Source organism: Denticeps clupeoides, chromosome 15 (genome assembly GCF_900700375.1).
Source record: "Denticeps clupeoides chromosome 15, fDenClu1.1, whole genome shotgun sequence".
Lineage (NCBI taxonomy): Eukaryota > Metazoa > Chordata > Actinopteri > Clupeiformes > Denticipitidae > Denticeps > Denticeps clupeoides.
In genome coordinates, this window is record NC_041721.1 from 1,375,678 (window position 1) to 1,399,459 (window position 23,782).

Below are 23,782 nucleotides of genomic sequence, written 5' to 3' on the forward strand. Positions count from 1 at the left end.
CAGCTGAGGTGACGAGCACCAACATGCCGCGGTGACAGGAGCTTGTCCCCAGGAACCCCGGAGCGGAGGGACACGGGATCAACCCAATTCACCTTCTACGTCGCCCTAACAGAAGAAAAGTCTCTGGCCGCGACTACGGCATGAATTCATCAACTGGAAACGTGTGGTCATGGTCAAACGTGCGGAGGCCTAGTCGTTAAGTGAGTGAAGTGAGAGAAAGTGAAGTGATTGTCATTGTGATGCACAGCAGCACAGCACACGGTGCACACAGTGAAATTTGTCCTCTGCATTTAACCCGTCACCCTGAGTGAGCAGTGGGCGGCCATGACAGGCGCCCGGGGAGCAGTGTGTGGGGACGGTGCTTTGCTCAGTGGCACCTCTGTCACGATCCGGTCCGAAAGGGGTACTGTGTATTACAATCACTTAACGTTCTTCTTCACAGATTCAAGTGGCTGACGTCATTCCATTAACTCACCAGGCCTTTTCCCTGTTAATCCCATGAATTAATACAGGGTCGTCTAGTTCATAGGTGGGTGTGTCAGCCGCTAGGACTTTTAATAATTTCAACTTTCCAGTAACGGTACCTGCAGGGTGTAGTAGGGATTTGAAGGTATCTGGTCCTTGGAGAACGAGGAGCTACGGGACAGCGAGTTCTCCTGGTCCCTCCTCTTTTCTCGCAGCGCCGCCCCCTGCTGGTGCCTCCGGATCCGCTCCATCTGCTCCTCCACGCTCATCCGCGTCCGCCCGCCTTCTGCCAAGCATGACTGGTCCACGGCGCTACGGGGCCTGTCCTGCTGCGGCACACAGCAGTGGAACGTTAACACAGACGCCCCCGAGGGACACATCTGTACAGCACCCAAGACAAGTTTGACGTTCCGGACATGGGACACATGGGTATTAAGGACTGGGGGATTGAGGGGTTTGTGCTATCTCATGTAACTACAGATCATTGTGGTTTTTTGAGCTTGGAATTGGGGGCTGGTGCTTTTCCACCATGTTTCTACAGTAGATGACAACAAAACCTCTTGGGTCAGTGGATCAAGACTAGTTCTGGACTAAAAGAGGACTAGCCTTAATCGATGGGTTTATGAGTCAGTCATGTAACCTGCTAACCATAACTCGCCATCGATTAAAACAATTACATATACATTTTCAGCTTGTAGCTTTAACTGAAACTATAATGCAAAAATACCTGAATAGAATTGCACATTTTGCTTTCAATTGATAGTGATTAATGGCTCAAGTGTTGTAGGCGACAGAAAAAGCTGAACATGTCAAGAAGTGCCAGCCAATCAAATCGAATTCTGCAAGTTTGCCTGCACATACACTTAGACAATCCTAACAGAAATCCGAAATGTCCATCTACCACTTCACAGGGTGCTCAGAATTTAGAGGCCACCAAAATGGGGACTCTGATGGAGGGGTCCTCTGCTGCCAGCTGTCCTACATGACAGATCCCAAACGGACATCCCATCTGCAAGGTGACCAGGTGACCCGTTTCTCACACTTTGTTCCACATTTTGAGATAACAGTCCATAATTTCAGGGCTGTGATGGCCACCGGTCAGCATATACCAGGGGTGTCCATCATCCATTTATAACTGGACTGTAGGTATTTCTCAATATGGCCCACAAAGAAGAAATTTGTTCTCACACTATACTGTACTTAGTTTCCACACAAAGTGGAGCTTTTGCCACGATCAAGGCAACATCTTCACGAAACAAGCGCAACCAAAGAAAGATTTTGCTACGAGTGAGCAAAAGTGGCAGAACCAAAGAAACGTGAAATAGCAAGTGAGCGCAGAAAATTCCAGACACGGTGGGAAAATAATATAGGGAAGTTTTGGTGTGTGTGTGTTGGGGAGGTGTGCAGAACAGCAAAGCGGCCACAGTTCACCACTCACAAAGCGAGTTTTCTAAAACAGTGGCATAAAACAGTGGCATCAAACGTGGCATTTTTAACAATAAAATGCCACAAGTGCCGTTTTTTATTTTAAAAATAAATAAATAAATAAATAACTAGCGCAATGTTTAATTACCTCAAAAACCGTCCGAACGCCCCTCTATAAAGAGGGATTGGGTAATACCAAGTATTCGGCAGGAGGGTGAGTAACATTATTAGACTGATTATATTGGGGGGTTATATTAGATGGATCTGATTATTTACACCTCACTAAAAAGCCAAGCAAGTGAGCCAATATCCCTCCCAACAAGTGGGTGGCCCTCAGCCTGGTTTGGACAGAAGTCCCCTCTTAGTAAATAAAAGTATGAGAGATACGCCTCTTCTGAGCATTCATTTCAAATGGAATCACACAAAATCCAGAAGACTGCACCACAAGTCCACACGGCGAAGCATGACGTGTGGTGTACGAGAGAACGTGTAAAGGTCTGGACAGTTTCCAGTTCATGTGCTGAAGACCACGACATGAAAGGTTCCACAGCTGGGTTTGTCAGCTCTGTTCAGGAGCCAAAGTGACGATGGCGATGTCCCCTCCACGTTCCGAGGGAATCATCTTACTTCAGCAACTTTGCCATATGCTGCCGGCCATGCTGTCCTGACCAGCAGCATCCTGGGTTTGTCTGTTCACCAAGTCGCACCACCAGCAAGCTCTCAGCTGCACTCGATTCACCGGAGCCTGCAGACTCCTTGTGCATCTTCTCCCGCTACGAAAGTGCCGCACGGCGGATCACGCGCTACTCGGGTTCTCTTTCAGCTCCGCCATGTGATCCTGGGCGTGATGAGGGTGATCAGAGGCACTTACTGTCCTGGGATCAGGCTTTTTACTCTTCCTTAGCGTCACATAGGAAGCGATTGTGGAGGATTCAGGCATGACTGGCGACTTTGTTCTGGGGGGCACAATGCCTACGGGGTAGGGGATTCCTACGCACAAATACAGGAGAAGAAAAATCAGATTTAAAAGGTCAAACCGTTCCAGAGTTTTAGGATTTGGACAGGACGTTCCTTCAGAGGCACCTTTGGAGCTGGAAGGCTCTTTCTCGGCTGCCTGCTCTGTCTTGTCCTCGCCATTGGACTCGTCTACCTCGGCCACAGTTGTGAGCTCAGGTTCGCTCTTATACAGCCTGTAGTCAGGGCCCTATATGGTAATTAGATAAGGATGAGGAGCACTTAGCATCGACTGGCAAACAGGCGGGACACACAGGCAGGACGGGGACCACAGACGTCACGTAGGCAGATGACAAGGATCTCACACACACACGCGCACACACACACAGCTCGCACGCTGATGCGGGAAAAGCGAGAATGGAATCTGAACGATGAAGATGGACAGCTCTCATTCTTCTGTGAAATCGTGGGTCCAAGCTCGACATCGAATGGAATAACGTCCACGCGCGTGAAATGACGGGCATGAATCTGAGCGGAGCAGATGGAAGCGTCTCCATGACGATGACAAGGACGCCGAGGATGCTCTTACACCCTGCGCGCCGTTCCTCTGGCCCGACTTCCTGTCGTCCGTCCGGTGCTGCAGCGGGCGGGGAACGTGCCCCTGGCTGCCACCTGTAGGGGGCAGTGGAGGCGCGGCGGAGGGGACATCTCCACCCTCATACGAGTGGGGCAGAGGAGGGCGAGGAGGGACAGGAACCGGTTCCTGGAGATCACAGAGAGTCCTGAGACGGAGCTTTGTGAGTGGTTGAAAAAAAAAAAAAAAAAGAACACGTAGGAGGAGCGGGAGCCTCTGCACCCCAATACGAGGATTTCTTCAGAAATGGTGGGGATTTTGTCAAAAAGACATTCAAAGGCTGCAAAAAGACAAGCATTTCATCATCTGGCCATCAAACAGCAGAGGGAGGACTTACCTCACTTTTATGAAGATTTGATAAAGGTTTTGAGCTGTGAAAATCTGCAAAAACAAGAAGATATTTACTCATGCACGGAAATACACAACAGAAATACGAAAAAAAAAAGCCCTAACCAAGTATTGCGTGTTTAAATTAAGATACAGAAAAGTTTTGTAGGTAATATTCTAATAATCTGATATACTGGCAATCATAAAAAACACAGTTTACTAACGAAGAGCATATTTTTCTTTAGATTTTTCAAATCAAATTATGATTTGAAATTCATATTTTTGTCCTACTTTTTTTTTAAGAATTTTTCACAAATCGAATTTTTGAGATAAACTAGTACATGCATTTAATTTTGTGCCTGTCCAGCCATGACAGGCGCCGGGTGAGCAGTGTGTGGACACCTCAGTGGATCGATATTCGAACCGGCAACCTTCTGACCACGCTTCTGATCACGAAAATAAAGACGTACTGGGGTCACTGCTTCTTTTTGGCTTGTTCTTGTTCAAAGCCTCCATCACATCCTGGATCCTCCACAGGTCTTTCTGGATCTGGATGTGCTTCTGGCTGGGGGGTTCGGTCTGAAATCCATAAAAATATGAATAGCATTGTACCGTGTCGGGCCCGATGCAGATTAGATATTGTTAAAGGTCGTGACGGGCCGCCACAAAGTCCCACGCTGCAACATTCGTTCATTTGTTGCACTCTAGCGTCCCATGTCTAATAATCCATGCGGAAAAGAGACGAGGACGTCCACTCAGAGCGAACGAGTAATTAACTTCTACCGAGGCGTGGAGATGGCCGTCAGACCTTTGCATTCTGCACGAGGTGAAATTTAATAAGCCCATCACACTCCCAGGCTTGTCACTAACAAGTGGATGGAGCCTCGTGGGTTTTAGAAATAATTACCTGCTCATCCAGGCCAGCAGGCACGTAGAACAGTTTTAGCGGCAGAACTCATAAAAGTGTGCAGAGGTTTTTTATTTATTTTTGTTTTTATTGTCCTAAATGGACTAAAATATGTATACTGAGCTGCAATCTGCACATTCAAATCTGTACAGAGCAGCAGATTCAGACGCTTACAAAAAGCTGAGTGCTTCCTGATGTATTGTGTTGTCCCTCATGTGTTGATAGTGGGCGTGGTCATGTTGACTGGAATTAAAGCGCCTGATAACCTGCGTGTTGGTGGTGGTAGTGGGCGTGGTCACGTTGACTGGAATTAAAGCGCCTGATAACCTGCGTGTTTGTGTCGGTAGTGGGCGTGGTCACGTTGACTGGAATTAAAGCGCCTGATAACCTGCATGTTGGTGTTGGTAGTGGGCGTGGTCACGTTGACTGGAATTAAAGCGCCTGATAACCTGCATGTTGGTGTTGGTAGTGGGCGTGGTCACGTTGACTGGAATTAAAGCGCCTGATAACCTGCATGTAGGTGTTGGTAGTGGGCGTGGTCACGTTGACTAGAATTAAAGCGCCTGATAACCTGCATGTTGGTGTTGGTAGTGGACGTGGTCACGTTGACTTGAATTAAAGCGCCTGATAACCTGCATGTTGGTGTTGGTAGTGGGCTTGGTCACGTTGACTGGAATTAAAGCGTGTTTTGGGTTTTCAGGGGTTAAAACATACGCCACCATGTTCTCTCGGTCTGGGGCCGCCACCGGGTTGCCGTCAGGCTGAAGTACCTGTGGACTCCCAAGGGCTTCCAGCTGCTTCAGCAAGTTATTCTTGGCCGCCATGACCTCGGCCTCCAGCCTGTCGTATTCTCGCCAGGATCGCTCCAGCTCCTGAGACCGGAGGCAGCACACACACACATTCACACACCATTTCACAATAAACCATATCGCAGCACCCGGCCAGGCAGGGCAGTCTGATTGGAAAAATGACAGCGTGTTGCCTTTTGAGTTTGCAGTCTAAGGTGACCCCCAGAGACCCGTCCAATAACCCTGTTGACTGTTTGTCAAAGAAAATGAAACATTGGATATTTGAAGTCAATTTTCGTTTGTGATGATGACAGAACACCGTGTTCGTTTGGACCGGTGTGTGTCACTCACGCCATTGACTCTGGACAGCTCTCTGCAGGTGCTGAGCAGGCCGCTCTGAAGGACGTCCCTCTGCTGGATTACGGTTTGGACGGCCGTTGGGTTGTTGGCGCTCATCTCGATCTCCTGGCTGGCGGACAGCAGGGCGGTTTCCAGCGTGTGCTGCACACCGATGGAGCCAGAAACTTCTAAAACCTCAAATCCAAGGAATGTCCTCGTATGGAAAGGTGTTGAAGCTTGAGGGAAGTTTGACCAACCTTTTCTCGGTGGAGCTGCTGTAGTTTGTCCTCCTGCATGCGAACCACCTTGTCCTGCTCACACAGTCGACTCAACTTGGCCTGGACGAGGTCGGACATTAAAGACTTTAGATTTACAATCAACGAAACAAAAAAACTTTTTACTTTGGAGACTTACGTCAACATCAGGCTCTTCGGTTTGGTACACGTGGGCTCCGTCTCTGTAGTCTTCGGGACTGGCCTACAGTGAGACAGATGACAAGACGATCAGATGAAAACGCTTCACTCCGCGGCTCCTAAAGCCACTACACCATCGGATTTGTGTCAAAATCACGCAAGCAGAACTAACACGCTGAAAGAAAAAGCTTCCAACTTGCATCCAATTTGTTTACGTAATCGTGTAAAAAAAAGAATTTTTTTCTTTGACCGTTTTACAGCTTGCTCTTTTACTCTCGCCGCCGCTTAACAGGTGGTTAAAAATGTTTACATGATTACAAGAAATAAAAGTTTTACTTTTCATTAAAAATGAGTAATGTGAGTAACTTTTTGTCTTGTCGGTTTTATTTTTGCTTCATATTTAGATTTTGGCACAAATCTGATGTCATACTACACCAACACTACTAGCCTGCGACAGGGAGAGACCCCCTTTACAGCCCCCACCATCGGTACTATAAAACAGCGAGAACAGTCTTCTACTGGACACGATGCCCTCTGATGCCCTCGGGGCAGCGGTGGCCTAGCGGTTAAGGAAGTGGCCCCGTAAACAGAAGGTTGCCGGTTCGAATCCCGATCTGCCAAGGTGCCACTGAGCAAAGCACCGTCCCCACACACTGCTCCCCGGGCGCCTGTCATGGTGCCCACTGCTCACCAAGGGTGATGGTAAAATGCAGAGGACAAATTTTACTGTGTGCACCGTGTGCTGTGTATCACATGTGACAATCACTTCACTTTTTTAAAACTTTCAAGTGAAGAAGTGCAGTACCAATGCGGCCAGAAGGGGGCAGTAAAGAGACACCATCGGTACACACACACAGACGTTCACACACATATGCACGCTGAGGCTGGGGGGACGAACACAGAAATGAGGATGGAGGGAGCGTCCAGGAGACGGGTGGAGGATGAAGGAAGCACAAGACCAGGCGTCCCAGCAACGTGGCCGACGTCCTTGAAAGCCTCGCATGCCTCTGCGCAGGTTTCGTCCACGCGCCGGTCTCTGTGCCCACAGTTCAGGTTCACTGCGGACGACCCCACCAGCTCGTACGTAATGAGGCCCTGGCAGGCTAGCCCCGCGCCGCGCTAATTACGCCCCCGTGGTAGGGGCTGTCAGGGCCTGAGCTGGCGAGACTAATGGAGAGCTCCTGAAGGCCGGAGCCAAACTCGGGCCCTCGGGAGAGGAGGCTCGGAGCTCTGAACGAGTCGTATTTACTGGAGCGAAGGCTGCTGGGAAGGCGTGTTACTTCCACCTCACACTCAGGGGGATGGGATGAGCCGCGATACACACGACACGTGAGCGGAGGGGCGGTGATGGCGTCGTCCAATGAGAAAACAGGGTGGGGGGGTCGATGGCAGCGGGGTGCGGGGACGTGGTGACCTTACTTGCTGGTAAAGTTGAGGCCTGGGCGCCGAGTTCTCGATCATTGTGTGAATCATGAAGATTAACGGCTCGCTCTCCTTCATCTGGTTCAGAGTCGGAGCAACACAACAGTCATCAGTTTAAAACACAACCGAGTGTGTGTGTGTGTGTGTGTGTGTGTGTTGTGCGAGCGTATCAATAAAGATCATTTTCTGAAGCTGGATTTCTGATTCTCAGAACCTACAAGCCGTATTCATACATTGTGAGATGCAGGCAGCGTGAACGCAGCTGTCCACGCCCAGTTACGCGCTGTTATTGTGCTTAGATGACACGTCCTGACGAAACTGCTTATAAAACATTCATAGACAACCAACCACGATGAAATCGAGCATGAATAATGCAGCTGTTGTGCAACGTCTGGTAACGTGGGCTTTTTCTAAAAGTAAAGATCACGTCTACCGAGATGAAGCACGTCCGACAGCGCTGCAGAAATTACAAGAACTTTTCCCTTTATTCAGGAGTAAAAAGCGTCGCGAACATTTTAATAGATGGCCACTGCTTTAAACAAATGCAACTAACACCAGACATGTATGTCCAGTATTTGTTCTGCACCATCACACACACCTGCAGAGCAGGAATCCACAGAAGACGTCTACAGCAGTATTAAAGGGAGTTTTTAAATCGCATCCAAGCAGCCCGCGGCGGGGTCTGCCTCACCCAACAAAATAAAGCTGCAGCTTGTGTTTAAACATTTACCCGAAAACGGGGGCACCATTAAGACACCAGAAGAGGCAATAAGACGGGAAGCATTCAGAACTCTGTGGTTTTATACAGACGTTCACGTGTTCCATGCATATTTAATTTGACGTTGTACTACCTTGTGCTAATATACAGGGTGGGCCATTTATATGGATCCACCTTAATAAAATGGGAATGGTTGGTGATATTAACGTCCTGTTTGTGGCACATTAGTATATGTGAGGGGGGTAAACTTTACAAGATGGGTGGTGACCATAGTGGCCATTTTGAAGTCGGCCATCTTGGATCCAACTTTTGTTTTTTCAATAGGAAGAGGGTCATGTGACACATCAAATTTATTGGTAATTTCGCAAGAAAAACAATTGGTTTTAACGTAACTTTATTCTTTCATGAGTTATTTACAAGTTGCTGTCCACTTATAAAATGTGTTCAATGTCACCAACCATTCCCATTTTATTAAGGTGTATCCATATAAATGGCCCACCCTGTACAGTAAAAAATTAGAAAATTATAGTCTCGGCTCAGACGCCCTAGTTCATAAAACAACAGCGCTTTATATGTGCGCCACTCCGTAATTCCATCCGGAACGGAACAGCGGCCCAGTGCTGGCCGATCGGTTACTTGACGTTTTTTTTCCGTAGACCCGTCTGGTCAGAAGTGGGTGGCGGTGACCGGGCCGTCCTCACCTGTCCGTCCACGTACATGAGATTTCTCTGCAGGTGATGGGACAGAATCTCGCTCTGTGGCCGAGGCAGCGGAGACGGGTGGGAGAGAAGAGAGGAGAAGAGGTGAGAAACGTGAAAAAAAAAGAAGAGAGAAACTGGCAGGACAAGGAGGTAAAGATGACGGGAAGAGAGCGAAAGAGAGAGAGATTCCATCCCCGCACACCCAGCTCCATCCTCCACTAAACCCCATACATAATTCAGCATCTCATGCAATAATAATATTTCCATAGCCGTCATGTCTGCCACGGCAATCTGTCATTTCGCCGAGCGGCATGCATTTAATCCACAGGAAATGCAGCGAAAGGCAACTCCGACACGAGATGGCGGTTGAGAATTACGGGACTTGTTCGCGACTCTGATTCTAATAAAGAGTCGTTTCTGACCGGGCATGCGATGGCATGAAGCCTCAAATTCAGCGCCACACAACGTGCGGACGAACAGGCAGGGACCACGGCACCACGGCACACAACACAGCACGGACGCCGGGAAGGGGGCGGGGCCTGCGCGCGGCCCCGGGGGCTGACCTTTGGCTTGTTGGCGTCGAGGTTGAGCTGCATGAGCTGCGCGAGCGTGTGCTCCCGGAGGCTGTTCAGCTCGGCCTGCTGCCGGCGCAGCTTGATCAGCAGAAGGGTCAGCTCCTCCGGCTGCCGGCACAGAGCACAGCCACACAGCGGCACAGGTTAGCGCCGGGCCGCGGCGCCGGAGCCTACGCTCGGCTCGTAAGCAGCCTCCGGAGCGGATCTAAAACCAGCGGCTGCGTTCTAAGCGGGAGAAGGAGGGCGGAACCACTCACTGTCTTGCCCTGCAGGGACTGCGCGGTGATGCTCTGGACGGGAACAGACCTCCGGTCGGGCGGGTATCCGCACTGGAGAGAGAGCAAAATTAACGTTATTCACCTAGTTGACATTTTAAAATATTAGCAATTCATTTTAATACATTTTTTAAAAATTTAAGTGTGCTAGTAGCCTAGCGGGTAACACACTCGCCTGTGAACCAGAAGATCCAGGTTCGAACCCCACTTACTACCATCGTGTCCCTGAGCAAGACACTTGAGTGTCTCCAGGGGGGGACTGTCCCTGAAACTACTGGTTGTAAGTCGCTCTTTAAAGTTAAAGTGAAGTGATTGTCACTTGTGATACAGCACACGGTGCACACAGTGAAATGTGTCCTCTGCATTTAACCCATCACCCTGAGTGAGCAGTGGGCGGCCATGACAGGCGCCCGGGGAGCAGTGTGTGGGGACGGCGCTTTGCTCAGTGGCACCTTGGCGGATCGGGATTCGAACCGGTGACCTTCTGATTATGGGGCCGCTTCCTTAACCGCTAGGCCACCACTGCCTCTGGATACGGGCGTCTGGTAAACGCCGTAAATGTAATGTAGTGTAAAAAAGGAAATAAATGTTACACAACGAAGTCAGAGGGATGGTTGCCAGGTAACACTGATCAGTATTTAAGACCAGATAAGTTGGGATTAATTAGGATAAATTAGTTAGGATTTACTCTGCTGACGTCCTACCTTGGCCAGGTGGGCCCGATGTCGGCGGTCGATGGTGACGTCCCCGCGGAAGACGGGCGAGGACACCTCGGAGCGGGGGGTGGTGCTGTAGGAGCGGCGTGGCGAGTAGGTGTGGTACGGCGAGGTGGGGATGGACTGTCCGGCGGCGCGCTCGGCGATGCTGCCCAGCTGTTTGGGGCTGGGCAGGGTGCTGTAGGCGTGCTGCCGGCTGTGCGCCTGCCGCTGCTGCCACTCGTACAGCTGCCACATGGTGTCGTCGCGCATGGAGCGCCGCTTCTCTGCCGCCGACGGCCCCAGGGCGCGGTCGTACACGGACGCCGACAGGCTGCTGATGCTGTCCGGCCGCACGCCACTGTTGCGGGGCAGCGTGCGGTACCCTTCCGGGTACCGGGGTGCCACCTGTGCCCGGTGACTCGGCATGTTTCTGGGCAGAGTCTGGTAGGACGTGATGCTGGACCACGGAGAGAGAAAGAAGTTCATCTATTGACCTCTAAACAACGGTTATAAACGGTGAGCAACAAATAATATTGGCGGCAGGGTGTTTAAAAGCAGCTTAATAGAAAAGCTTAATAGAAAAGGGTGGCAGTAGCCTAGTGGGTAACACACTCGCCTATTAACCAGAAGACCCGGGTTCAAACCCCACTTACTACCATTGTGTCCCTGAGCAAGACACTTAACCCTAAATTGTCCCTGTAACTACTGATTGTAAGTCGCTCTGGATAAGGGCGTCTGGTAAATGCTGTAAATGTAAATGTAATAGTAGTAGTAGCAGCCTACTACTACTACTGGTAGTGGCCTAGTGGGCAACACACTTGCCTATGAACCAGAAGACTACAGAGTCACAGGTTCAAATCCCACTTACTGTCCCTGAGCAAGACACTTCACCCCAAGTTCCACCAGGGGGGGACTGTCCCTGTAACTACTGATTGTAAGTCGCACTGGATAAGAGCGTCTGATAAATGCCATAAATGTAATATCATAATAAGGTCTGGTCCGGGTACACGGAGAGACATGTTGTTGCTGCGCTTTGTAGATGCGTTCAATAAAGTCCGCTTGACGCTTTTTAACATTCGCCGCTGGCATTTCGGTTGTCAAGAGAAAAGAATCCATGTGGTGTTTATTTGACGCCATCTGAACGCGCAGCCGACCGAGCGCTGGTGTGGACCGCCCGTGTGGACGCTTCAGACGTCCTTAACTCTCGTCTCACTGATGTACATGAAAACGTGCGAATGTGAATCAATGTAGAAGAATTGACGGGATGATTCATGATGCTTCAGGAATCATAATCGAATCCACACTTCTGCTACCCACAGTCCTCAGCGGGTGCCCGCCGTCTGCCGAGGACATAAACCCTGACTTCTGACGGAACGCTGCGCGACTGTAGGACAATTCAGGTGACAGTAGGTCGCGGCACTGCTGTGACTGGCGACACCCTCCAGGGTGGTAGTAGCCTAGTGGGTAACACACTCGCCTATGAACCAGAAGACCCAGGTTCGAACCCCACTTACTACCATCGTGTCCCTGAGCAGGACACTTAACCCTGAGTGTCTCCAGTAACTACTGATTGTACGTCGCTCTGGATAAGGGCGTGTGGTAAATGACGTACGTGTAAATGTTTAATTGGGCCGATATTTAATCAACTAGCCATCAAGTAGTCAAAGAAGTAACCGCAGTGCTGACGTTGTTTAACCCTCCATCCCTGGGAGGCCACGTTATTGCCTCCACTACCTTCACATTTACACTGACATGATGAATGTGTGTATCTTATGCCTTCGCTCATCTAATTCGTGCATCAAGTTGTCCTTCTGCATGAAGAAATTTAAAATGTCACGACAGTCCTGTGAATCCTTTTGAACTGATCTGCAAGCGAATTGAGGCTAATTGAAATTTGCCGTAATATTAAGAAGAATTCGCATAAATGTTAGATTCGACGTTTGCATGTTTTAGAAATACCAAAATTCTTCTGCTTTTTTTCCCCTCCGGCTTTTTAGGCTGGAAATCCCGCCGTTTATCGCTAGATAAATTCTGGTCACCTGGCAGTCCATGAAGAGCATGACGAGCAACTCTGAATGGTTTCCTGATTGGACGTTCAGCGCGATGCTTCAGAAATCAGTAGCTGCACGTTTGGCAGAACAAAGCGCTGCGTAATTGCTCCTCAGGGTTACGGAAGAGGCTGAAACCGAAATAAAAACGCAGGAGGAGGGAGACGAGAGCGACTTCCTGCTGGTGCCGAGAGGAAGGTGAAGATGTGATGAAGACGTTGCAGTCTTCCTCGATAACAGGAATCAACAAATTAGCATAAAAGCCAAGGTGTGAGAGTTTTGATAAAATGAAGTGACACGCTGAGCCGAGAAACGGAGCGGCGTAGAACCCAGAACTGTCGTAAATGCTTCTCACTGACCTGCACAACATCAACCTTCCGAACTAACACACCAGCACCGGCCATTAAATTCCGCTCGATCTCTGACCAGCCTACGTCATTTTTCATGATCACGATAAAGATATTAGAATATAGTTGGTACTAGTGGCCTAGTGGGTAACACACTCGCCTATGAACCAGAAGCTCCAGGTTCAAATCCCACTTACTACCATTGTGTCCCTGAGCAAGACACTTAACCCTGAGTGTCTCCAGGGGGGGACTGTCCCTATAACTACTGATTGTAAGTCGCTCAGGATAAGGGCGCCTGGTAAATGCCGTAAATGTAAATTGTAATGTAAATGTAGTTCGAATATTTTGTATTTACAATACTTCTGACATTCGTAACAAACCAAAACAATAAGAATCAAATTTTATGATTTATGGTTCTTTAATTTAGTATGCCACATTTATTTACCCCGTCCCAAGATGGCAGCTCTGTGGACCCCATAGACAGCCCTATTCAACGTGACACCTAGTGTTCATATCTATGTTGTGTACGTAGCAAAATAAGCCAATCAGATTTCAGTGTGGGCGGGTTTTTATTTTACTCCTTTTTATTTAACTGAAGTTATGATACCTTTGAGAAATGGTATTTTGACTGCCCCCAAAAATTGTAAATATAAAACAAATTTCTCAGACTACAGGTTTTGCGGGATTTTGCAGGTTGTGATGTGTGGGCTGCTGAGGTGCTGGAATATGGAAGAAACGTACACAGTACCACATGACGTGATTCACAGTAGAGTTCTTTTAGATGCACTGAATCACTAGAATCAGTTCACACAAAAAAAAAAATTATTCAAAATATTCATTGACAGAATCATTGACAGAACCTGCTGTGTCCTACTGTACGTGAGTTGTTGCAGTGGCAATACAGGTTCAGTACGTCGCCTTATAAGATTTATTCTTTTGAACGAGATGTTTGTGAACAACACAACAGTATTTCACGGTGTAAAGCTAGCAAAGAGCAAAAAAAGGTCATGCGAAGGTCATGGTTTTATATGATAATAAACTGTCTGGCAATATCAGAAAAATTGTGATAAAAAAAAAAGCATTAAATCGTTTGATATGGGAAAGTATATTGTGATAAATTTGTTGGCCATATCGCCCAGTCCTATAACCAGGGTTCCCACAGGTAAGATGATTTCTAGTTAGGTAATTTGATCATTTGGGTGCAATCATTTGCTAATTGCATCTAGTGCAGTAGCCGAAACGTGTAAAAATTTGTATTTACGCGTCTTTCTCGCAAAGTCTGTGTCGACACACGTCCTTCCTAAACATGCCAAGCAAGTGTAAATTTCAAGCCATTTGGTGTGAAAATGAAGAATTTAAGGACCGACTCAACCAAAGTGATAAGAATGATGTCAGAGGTAGAGTTGAGGTTTTGGTTCGTTCCATTCAACACGTTAAGATGACAGTTTTAATGCAGTTTTGAATTCTATGACTGTCAGGTATTTCACTTTAAATGTCCATGTCTTCTCAGCACCCAAACGTTATATTGGACATTTAAGAAATTCTGCATGCAAAAGTCAGTATAACACACACACACTCTGAGACGCACCTCCGGGTCTCGTCGTCCAGGCCCCGTGTCCTCTGGATCCTGACCCACTGTTCCAGCTGCTGGGTGGAGCCGGTTCTCTGCAGGTTCTTCTCAGGCTCCTGGGTGAGAGGCGGCGGCTGTCCCCCGGCGACCCCCGCGTCCACGGGACTCCGCTCGCCCGCCGGCTCCCCGGGCCCGTTGAGCAGTGGGGGGCGCTGCTGAGCGGCCTGCATCTGCCGGGACGCGGACACGGCCGCGGCGATGGCGGCCGCCTGTGCCGGCTGCAGCTTGATGCTGTTGATTTTGGTGAGCGGCTGCTCCGTGCCGCCGTCCTTCTGGAAACCGTACCGCTCGCCGTAACGTTCCAGATCTTTCTGTGCAGCGTGCTTCTCCCGCTCCTTGGTCAAGTGGGAATGTCTTTCCCCCTCTTTTTTCAGGGTGTGTCTATCTCCTTCCTTTACCAAAGCGTACTTCTCTCCATCTTTAACCAGTCCGTATTTCTCTCCATCCTTTATCAGCCCATACTTCTCTCCATCTTTAACCAGTCCGTATTTCTCTCCATCCTTTATCAGCCCATACTTCTCTCCATCTTTAACCAGTCCGTATTTCTCTCCATCCTTTATCAGCCCATACTTATCTCCATCTTTAACCAGTCCATATTTCCCCCCATCCTTCACCAGTCCGTATTTCTCTCCATCCTTTACAAGTCCGTATTTCTCCCCATCTTTGACCAGTCCGTACTTCTCCACCTCTTTAACCAGCCCATACTTGTCACCATCCTTTACAAGTCCGTATTTCTCCCCGTCTTTTACCAAACCATACTTCTCCACCTCTTTGGCCAGGCCGTACTTCTTGTGGTCTTTCGCCAGGCCACAGTGCTCGTTGTCTATTTTGAGGGCGTGCTTGTCGCCATCTCGCTGGGGCGCGTACCTGTCCCCGTCCTTCTGCGGCACACACCGATGGCCGCCGGGCTTTTCCAGCAGGGCCCTCTGCTTCCTGTCCTCCAGGCGCATGGCCTCGTGGTTGCGCTCGTTGTTCTGGATCTCGGGCTGGGTCAGGGCCCGGTGGTTCAATATGTTGTTCATCTCTTGGGGGCCGTGGTGCTCCGTCTTTAACTTATCCAGTCTGGGAGAGGCAGAAGCAGGATGCGTTAGCTATTAAAAATGATCTAAAGAGACTTCTCCTCGAATTAGCTTCCTAATGCTACCTAGCTAGCAGCATCTGGTCTTGTAATACCACTTTGCTCCTCTAGAGGCGACGGTGAGTTTATACTGAACACAAAGCATTTTATGACAACAATTATGTCTAATTGTAAAAATATACTCAATGGGTTAATATACCAGTTAGAGAAGTATGTATGTAATTAGGGCGTAAATAAGCAAGTGACGGTGGTGGTGAAGTGGTGGTGAAGTTCGTATTTCTAACAGCAGTCCGGGAGACTGTGAAGTCTTCTTCAGGTTATGCTGCAGGTCTCTGAAGGCGGAACATGTCCTCCTGTCCCTCTTTACAACAGCCCTGAGAAAGGGCCTACAAGATACTAAACTCGAATCTCCAGGAAGCAGGGTGAGTAAAAACCCGCATTAGAACTCATTTACTTCTACACACACACACACACACACACACACACAGGCACCACAGTGTAATCTCAGTGTAGAAATGAATATATCGGCCTGAATATAGGATAATCCCAGATATGATAATTAAAACACCATGTTTGTTACTACAGTTCCGAGACGTTCTTCACATCTTCATGACAGGCATGCTATTCTAGTTTAGATTAAAGTAATTGGCGTTATATATCATTAAGATGGGCACCGTGGTACACGTTTTGGTGTCGCGCTCAGGCCTAGACGGACCACCGTGTACAGTGGAGACTGTGGCAAATTGACCTTCATTAGTCTGGTATCTCTGCTTGTCTGCTACAAAACATTTGCTCACACTGAATATATTAAGCCATATTAAGTACATTTTGTTAGACTTGTGTGGACTTTTGCCACTTCTGGTGCCCAGGTACCAGCTGCAACTCTGCATGCCAATACCACCATGGCAATTACAAATACCAATATTGTTTTGCAAAAAAAAAAAAGACTTTTACTGTAATTTCTTAGCGTACGTGTACCGGTGTTCGCATTTCCTGCTGCACTTTACATCATATTTTGTGAATGTGATTGGGTGACTGTGTCCCCAGGGACATGTTCCCACCTCCTGATTGGCTCAGTGTGAACAAGGGCGGCGTCCGTCATCACCTTCATCCAGGACTCCATGTCTTTGGCCGTGTCTGTGCAGAAATAATATGTCCGCATGTTTGGGTGCGTCGCCTGGTGGAAGGGGACACGTTGAAGACACTGGGCAGGGCACACTGAGAGTGAAACACACACACAGGGAGACAAAAGCATTAGGGAGACCTGATATCGACTTGGACAACCTGCTACGTGCAGTTTAAACTAAAGCTTTCCCAACAACCCTGATTTGGGGACATTTTTGGGTAAGGAGACGCAGTCAGGAGTTCTGTGATGTTGAAAGAGAGACGCTAGGACAACCACGTTCTCAGCCCAGACGGGGCGGTGGACTCACCTCAAAACAGAACAGCACAACTCGCAGGCGGCTTCTCTCTGACGCAGCCTCATAGACGACACAGCGGGTCGTCCGAGGAGAGAGAGAGAGACGAGAGAGACGGTCAGCAAACAAGAAAAATCCCCACACGGACACGGGACAAATTCAGGCCTGTCCACGATGCATAAAACATCTCCTCGGCACAGCGCTACGGCAGCTTACAGACACGTAGAGAGTGAAACTCTGATAATGCGAGCTTTACATGCAAGGTTTACATGGCATATATCAAGGTTTAGGGCTGTCAGAAGACGTATTAATTTAATTTTAAGTGTTAAAATAAACGAATGGCATTTTTTTTTTACATTTTCTAATACTTAGAGATACGAATTCTGGTGCATTATTCAACAGTGGGTTTTTATCATTTGAGGTGCAGCCCTCGGTGCCCGACGGGGGTCCAGAGACCAGAAGTCTGAAAAACGAGAAGGTAAAGACGCGCGCCGAGACGTGCTGACCTTGAAGGCGTATTTTTTGCTGATATGGTCGTCCACGGACAGCATGGAGATGCGGAAGCTTGGCAGGAGGATGCTTCCCAGGATGCCTTCTTCCTTTTCATCTGAAATGCGGAGCGCAGGGCAGCGGGTTTTTTACTTTGACGCGTATGCCCGCGTTGCAGCGGAAAACACTGTTTGAACTCCATTCAGCGGGACAAATCAACAGAAAACGCAATCTGCATATATTTCAGATGCGCTGGTGTGTGTGTGTGTGTGTGTGTGTGTGATGCTGGAAAAGATGTGTGTGTGTGTGTGTGTGAGTTATGCCAGTTTTCACACTCTGTTATATCCAGAACTCGCATCAAACTGGCAGCAAGTGGCCTTCATTCCAGTTGAAAGTCACTCTATTTCCCACATCCATTTAAAATGGGTACTGACAAACAGACGACTGATCGTCATTCATATTCATTTCATTTCATGTTCTGCTTGAGGAATCAATTTCCTTTGGTCCCATTTATTCAGGCATCTGTTGCTTTTCTGCATGCAGTTGTAACCCTGACAGACAGGGGCGACAGACATGCTGCCCCTAATCCTGGTAAAAAAAAAAGAAGGAAAGACAAAGTGATTTTTGTCATTCTGAAGGATCACAGCACACGGTGCCACAGTGAAATGTGTCCTCTGCTTTTAACCCGTCGCTTTGGTGAGCAGTGGGCAGCCATGACAGGCGCCCGGGGAGCCGTGTGTGGGGACGGTACCTTGCTTGGCGGTTCGGGATTTGAACCTTCGGTGACAACTTGGCTACGAGTTCCTTTTTTTTTTTGAGTTGAACTCTTCATTTCAACCAGGCCAGCAGGAAAAAAGCTGAGAATAATAACGCTGCTGTGTGTGTGTGTGTGTACTGCGTTATCATCAGAACCCGGAGCACGTCCTGCTCCTGTAAGAACACCTCTCTCTCCCTCAGTGAATTGATAAACCGCCTGTCGGTTTCCCTCTGAAGGTTCTTATGAAATCCCGCTGTGGCTGAACCGCGCAGTGGATTAACGGCATGATGGTGACCTGCGACCCCAGGAGCAAATGTCGAATTAATACTCATTAATCATTCAAAAAAAAAAAAAACATATAACCACATAGCTGAGTGCTTTAAAGGACTTAATATCTGGATACGAAAAAAAAAAAATCATTATATAGACACAACGACCAAAACTGGCTGTCTATTTAACGACACCCATACTCATTACTAACAACATTTTATTCTATTATCCATTTTCTCAGATAAATCAACAGACATAAATATATAGATGATAATGTACACTGTGAAGACTTTCTGCATTGTAAAATAATGAAGCACCACCGGTGGCGGGTAAAGAAACGGACCCGTAATCGGAAGGTTGCTGATCCTCTTGATAAAGGCACCGTCCCCACACACTGGGTGATGGTTAAATACAGAGGACACATTTCACCGTGTCACCGTGTGCTGTGCTGCAGTGTTTCGCGATGACACTCACTTCGCTTTCACTCTCCTCCTTTGTTCTTAGCAGGACACATTTCACTGTGTGCACTGGGTGCTGTGCTCAGTCAGTGACCAGTGGAAATAAGTTCTGCTGGCCAATGATTTTCAAATCGGCCTCACATCCAATTTACATGAACCAGCCGCACTTTGTAAAATACGCTTTTCATGTTAACATACACGCTTGCACTTTCCTTTTCTCCACATCTCCTCTGATCAGAAACACCACACTCCTTCAACCGACTGAACGGCAGAAAACCAAATAAATACATGAGAAGGTAAGCCCGAGGATCCAGTAATCCCTGCTCCATAACATTTCATTCCATAATGCCTTCATACGATGACTTCAGGGGGAAAGAAGCGGGTACAGTGTTACAGGACTCACAACTCATAAAGGATTAATGCCCCGGTCAGGTTCTTCACGCACCTTTATAGTAGAACAGACACATATCGGAGAGGACGAACCACCGCCTCTTCCACATCTTCATCCCGGTGCTGTCCTGCAGAGAGCGAGAAGACAGCACCCATCAGCCTTCCAATAAGCAGCCCCGCCCCCCCAGTCCAGAACCATTTCACCGTCTTTTATATCAGGACCTTTCCGGACCTTTCTCTCTCACGATCATTCGTTGACCATGTTCCTGTCCACAGAGCCGGAGCAGATAATGAGTTCAAATGAGCTTGTCACCCTCAGCCGTCCCAAACCTAATTATCATAATACTCGTGTCTCCTCACTCAGGGGGGAGGGGCTGTTGGTCTTGGAAATGAAGGTTGGGACAATGGGAGGCAAAACGAGAAGACAAAGTTCTCACTCGGCAAATGTCAGCAGAACCCCACACTAAACTAACATACTGGCAAAAGGTTTGGCGATAAGGTGACTGGTAATATTTTATAGCATACATGCATCAGGATATGGAATGTCACGAATGTCGGGGCTTCTATGTGATTCACATTTCCTCAGTCTGGTGGGTGAAACACTTGCCGATGAACCAGAAGTCCCACACCGTGTCCCTGAGTTAATTGTACTGGTTGTAAGGTGTTCTAGATGAGGGTGTCTGATAAATGCCAGAAATAAAAAAAATATTAAATTAAAAAACTTCAAAAGTAAAAAATGTATTTGTATTAGATACATGTAATGATTAAAATGATACTTCACATGTAATGATCAAAAAATTTAACAAAACGACTGAGCTTTTTCCACCATTTTGTTCATTTGCTAGCATCAGCCATTCTTTACGGTGTGGTGTGCTGGGGCAGCAGCATCTCCGCTGGGGACAGGAAGAGGCTGGACAGGCTGATCCGGAGGACCAGCTCTGTTCTAGGATGCCCCCTGGACCCAGTGGAGGTGGCGAGTGACAGGAGAATGGTGGACAACATCTCCCACCCCATGCAGGAGACCCTGACAGCACTGAGCAGCTCCTTCAGTGGCAGGCTACTGCACCCGCGATGTGGGAAGGAGAGGTTCAACCGCTATCAACTGTACAGGTGTACCCATTGTACATTTTTGTGTAGATACTGACTGTACATTACCTTTGTTCTGTCCACTTTCTATCCGTGACAAGTGCGATTTCCCACTTGTGGGACTAATAAAGGTCTATCTTATCTTATTTTTCACTCAGGGTGCATCTGCTTCCAGCCGGCCCATCGCTGGACCTGAGAATCAACATCACCATGACAACCTCACGGTCGGGAGAAGGTACCTGCTTGTAGAGCCAGTTGCTCCTCACCACCGGCGCATTGGGGTTCCTCTTAATGGAGTTGGAGCGCTTCCCAAAATTATGAACCTTTTTGGAAGATCTCGACGGCTACGGGCAGAAATATGGCGCTGAATTATTCATGCTGTGTATTTATAACTGTTTTATTCACCATTCAGCTGAATAATTACAGTCCTGTTGTGGATGAAGGTCGGTGGAAACAAACTCGGAATGTTCTGGAATATGGAGGAAGACTCTGGAGGGACTCACTCTGGCCGCCGGGCTGCCCGGGTGGGCGGCGTAGTCCGAGCCGCCGGTGTAGTTGGAGCCGCCGGTGTAGTTGGACGCCTCGCTCATGGTGCTGGTGGGACGCTCCTTCTTCTCGGTGGCAGGTGCTTTCGCCGCCGGCCTGGAAAGGGGTAAAGAAGCGAGGGGCGAATGACGAGGAGGAAGCCGGCGGGAATCAATCTGCCAGGCCGGTGGGTAGGTTCACGTTTTGGCAACTGACGTCCAACTTCTATCCCTCGTAAAGTCTTGCTTGCAAGGTGAAGAATCTCCTCGTCCTCACCAAGATTAATCTAGCCTGTAGACTAACAGCCATTGTGTCCTGGTGCTGCCCTACATTCTTAAAGTTACAACGTCAGGAGGGAGAGCAGGTATGTGGAGCGAAAACTCTGTTAGGTAGCGTCGGGTTTTGGGTCACATTACCAGCCACGAGTCCCAGGTAAGTAACGAGGACCTGGATCTCCCCGTTTAGTCCCACATGTTCGCTAGTGGTTCCTTGTACATGGAAATATGCACTTAAGCTTAACCTAACAAACCCAGCCTCTTAACAGTTGTCAATAAATGTCAAAAATGGGAATTCATGTCTTCCTGACGGCCGTATTGACTAAAGTCACCAACTTTTCCAGAAATAAACATGAATAAATTCCAGTGAACGTGACCACGCCCACTACCAACACCAACATGCAGGTTATCAGGCGCTTTAATTCCAGTGAAAGTGACCACGCCCACTACCAACACCTACATGCAGGTTATCAGGCGCTTTAATTCCAGTCAGCGTGACCACGCCCACTACCAACACCAACATGCAGGTTATCAGGCGCTTTAATTCCAGTCAGCGTGACCACGCCCACTACCAACACCAACATGCAGGTTATCAGGCGCTTTAATTCCAGTCAGCGTGACCACGCCCACTACCAACACCAACATGCAGGTTATCAGGCGCTTTAATTCCAGTCAACGTGACCACGCCCACTACCAACACCAACATGCAGGTTATCAGGCGCTTTAATTCCAGTGAACGTGACCACGCCCACTACCAACACCAACATGCAGGTTATCAGGCGCTTTAATTCCAGTGAACGTGACCACGCCCACTACCAACACCAACATGCAGGTTATCAGGCGCTTTAATTCCAGTAAACGTGACCACGCCCACTACCAACACCAACATGCAGGTTATCAGGCGCTTTAATTCCAGTGAACGTGACCACGCCCACTACCAACACGAACATGCAGGTTATCAGGCGCTTTAATTCCAGTCAACGTGACCACGCCCACTACCAACACCTACATGCAGGTTATCAGGCGCTTTAATTCCAGTCAACGTGACCACGCCCACTACCAACACCAACATGCAGGTTATCAGGCGCTTTAATTCCAGTGAACGTGACCACGCCCACTACCAACACCAACATGCAGGTTATCAGGCGCTTTAATTCCAGTCAGCGTGACCACACCCACTACCAACACCTACATGCAGGTTATCAGGCGCTTTAATTCCAGTGAACGTGACCACGCCCACTACCATCACCAACATGCAGGTTATCAGGCGCTTTAATTCCAGTCAACGTGACCACGCCCACTACCGACACCCACATGCAGGTTATCAGACGCTTTAATTCCTAGTGAACGTGACCACGCCCACTACCAACACCAACATGCAGGTTATCAGGCGCTTTAATTCCAGCGAACGTGACCACGCCCACTACCAACACCAACATACAGGTTATCAGGCGCTTTAATTCCAGTGAACGTGACCACGCCCACTACCTACACCAACATGCAGGTCATCAGGCGCTTTAATTCCAGTGAACGTGACCACGCCCACTACCATCACCAACATGCAGGTTATCAGACGCTTTAATTCCAGTGAACGTGACCACGCCCACTACCGACACCCACATGCAGGTTATCAGACGCTTTAATTCCTAGTGAACGTGACCACGCCCACTACCAACACCAACATGCAGGTTATCAGGCGCTTTAATTCCAGCGAACGTGACCACGCCCACTACCAACACCAACATGCAGGTTATCAGGCGCTTTAATTCCAGTGAACGTGACCACGCCCACTACCATCACCAACATGCAGGTTATCAGACGCTTTAATTCCAGTGAACGTGACCACGCCCACTACCTACACCAACATGCAGGTCATCAGGCGCTTTAATTCCAGTGAACGTGACCACGCCCACTACCATCACCAACATGCAGGTTATCAGACGCTTTAATTCCTAGTGAACGTGACCACGCCCACTACCAACACCAACATGCAGGTTATCAGCCGCTTTAATTCCAGTCAACGTGACCACGCCCACTACCGACACCCACATGCAGGTTATCAGACGCTTTAATTCCTAGTGAACGTGACCACGCCCACTACCAACACCAACATGCAGGTTATCAGGCACTTTAATTCCAGCGAACGTGACCACGCCCACTACCAACACCAACATGCAGGTTATCAGGCGCTTTAATTCCAGTGAACGTGACCACGCCCACTACCTACACCAACATGCAGGTCATCAGGCGCTTTAATTCCAGTGAACGTGACCACGCCCACTACCTACACCAACATGCAGGTTATCAGGCGCTTTAATTCCAGTCAACGTGACCACGCCCACTACCAACACCAACATGCAGGTTATCAGG

At 48.5% G+C, this 23,782-nt stretch overlaps 1 protein-coding gene across 30 annotated transcripts in view; it reads right to left on the bottom strand.

The window, feature by feature from the left end:
• Nucleotides 1-23,782, bottom strand: part of LOC114765406 (pleckstrin homology domain-containing family A member 5-like) — an 86,072-nt gene that overhangs the window by 3,360 nt on the left and 58,930 nt on the right. For 12 of the 30 annotated variants that reach the window (XM_028955631.1, XM_028955628.1, XM_028955626.1 and 9 more), the window contains 21 exons: nucleotides 21,116-21,254; nucleotides 20,852-20,956; nucleotides 19,582-19,654; nucleotides 17,669-17,769; nucleotides 16,806-16,921; nucleotides 14,625-15,728; nucleotides 10,648-11,098; nucleotides 9,926-9,997; nucleotides 9,657-9,776; nucleotides 9,094-9,147; nucleotides 7,672-7,752; nucleotides 6,254-6,316; nucleotides 6,097-6,177; nucleotides 5,852-6,001; nucleotides 5,483-5,584; nucleotides 4,276-4,384; nucleotides 3,816-3,859; nucleotides 3,434-3,607; nucleotides 2,974-3,094; nucleotides 2,762-2,880; nucleotides 585-794 (listed from right to left, as the gene is read on the bottom strand). In XM_028955631.1, coding sequence (XP_028811464.1) covers nucleotides 585-794; nucleotides 2,762-2,880; nucleotides 2,974-3,094; nucleotides 3,434-3,607; nucleotides 3,816-3,859; nucleotides 4,276-4,384; nucleotides 5,483-5,584; nucleotides 5,852-6,001; nucleotides 6,097-6,177; nucleotides 6,254-6,316; nucleotides 7,672-7,752; nucleotides 9,094-9,147; nucleotides 9,657-9,776; nucleotides 9,926-9,997; nucleotides 10,648-11,098; nucleotides 14,625-15,728; nucleotides 16,806-16,921; nucleotides 17,669-17,769; nucleotides 19,582-19,654; nucleotides 20,852-20,956; nucleotides 21,116-21,254 — 3,589 coding nt within the window. The other 18 variants (XM_028955625.1, XM_028955650.1, XM_028955633.1 and 15 more) reach the window with 16 other exon arrangements.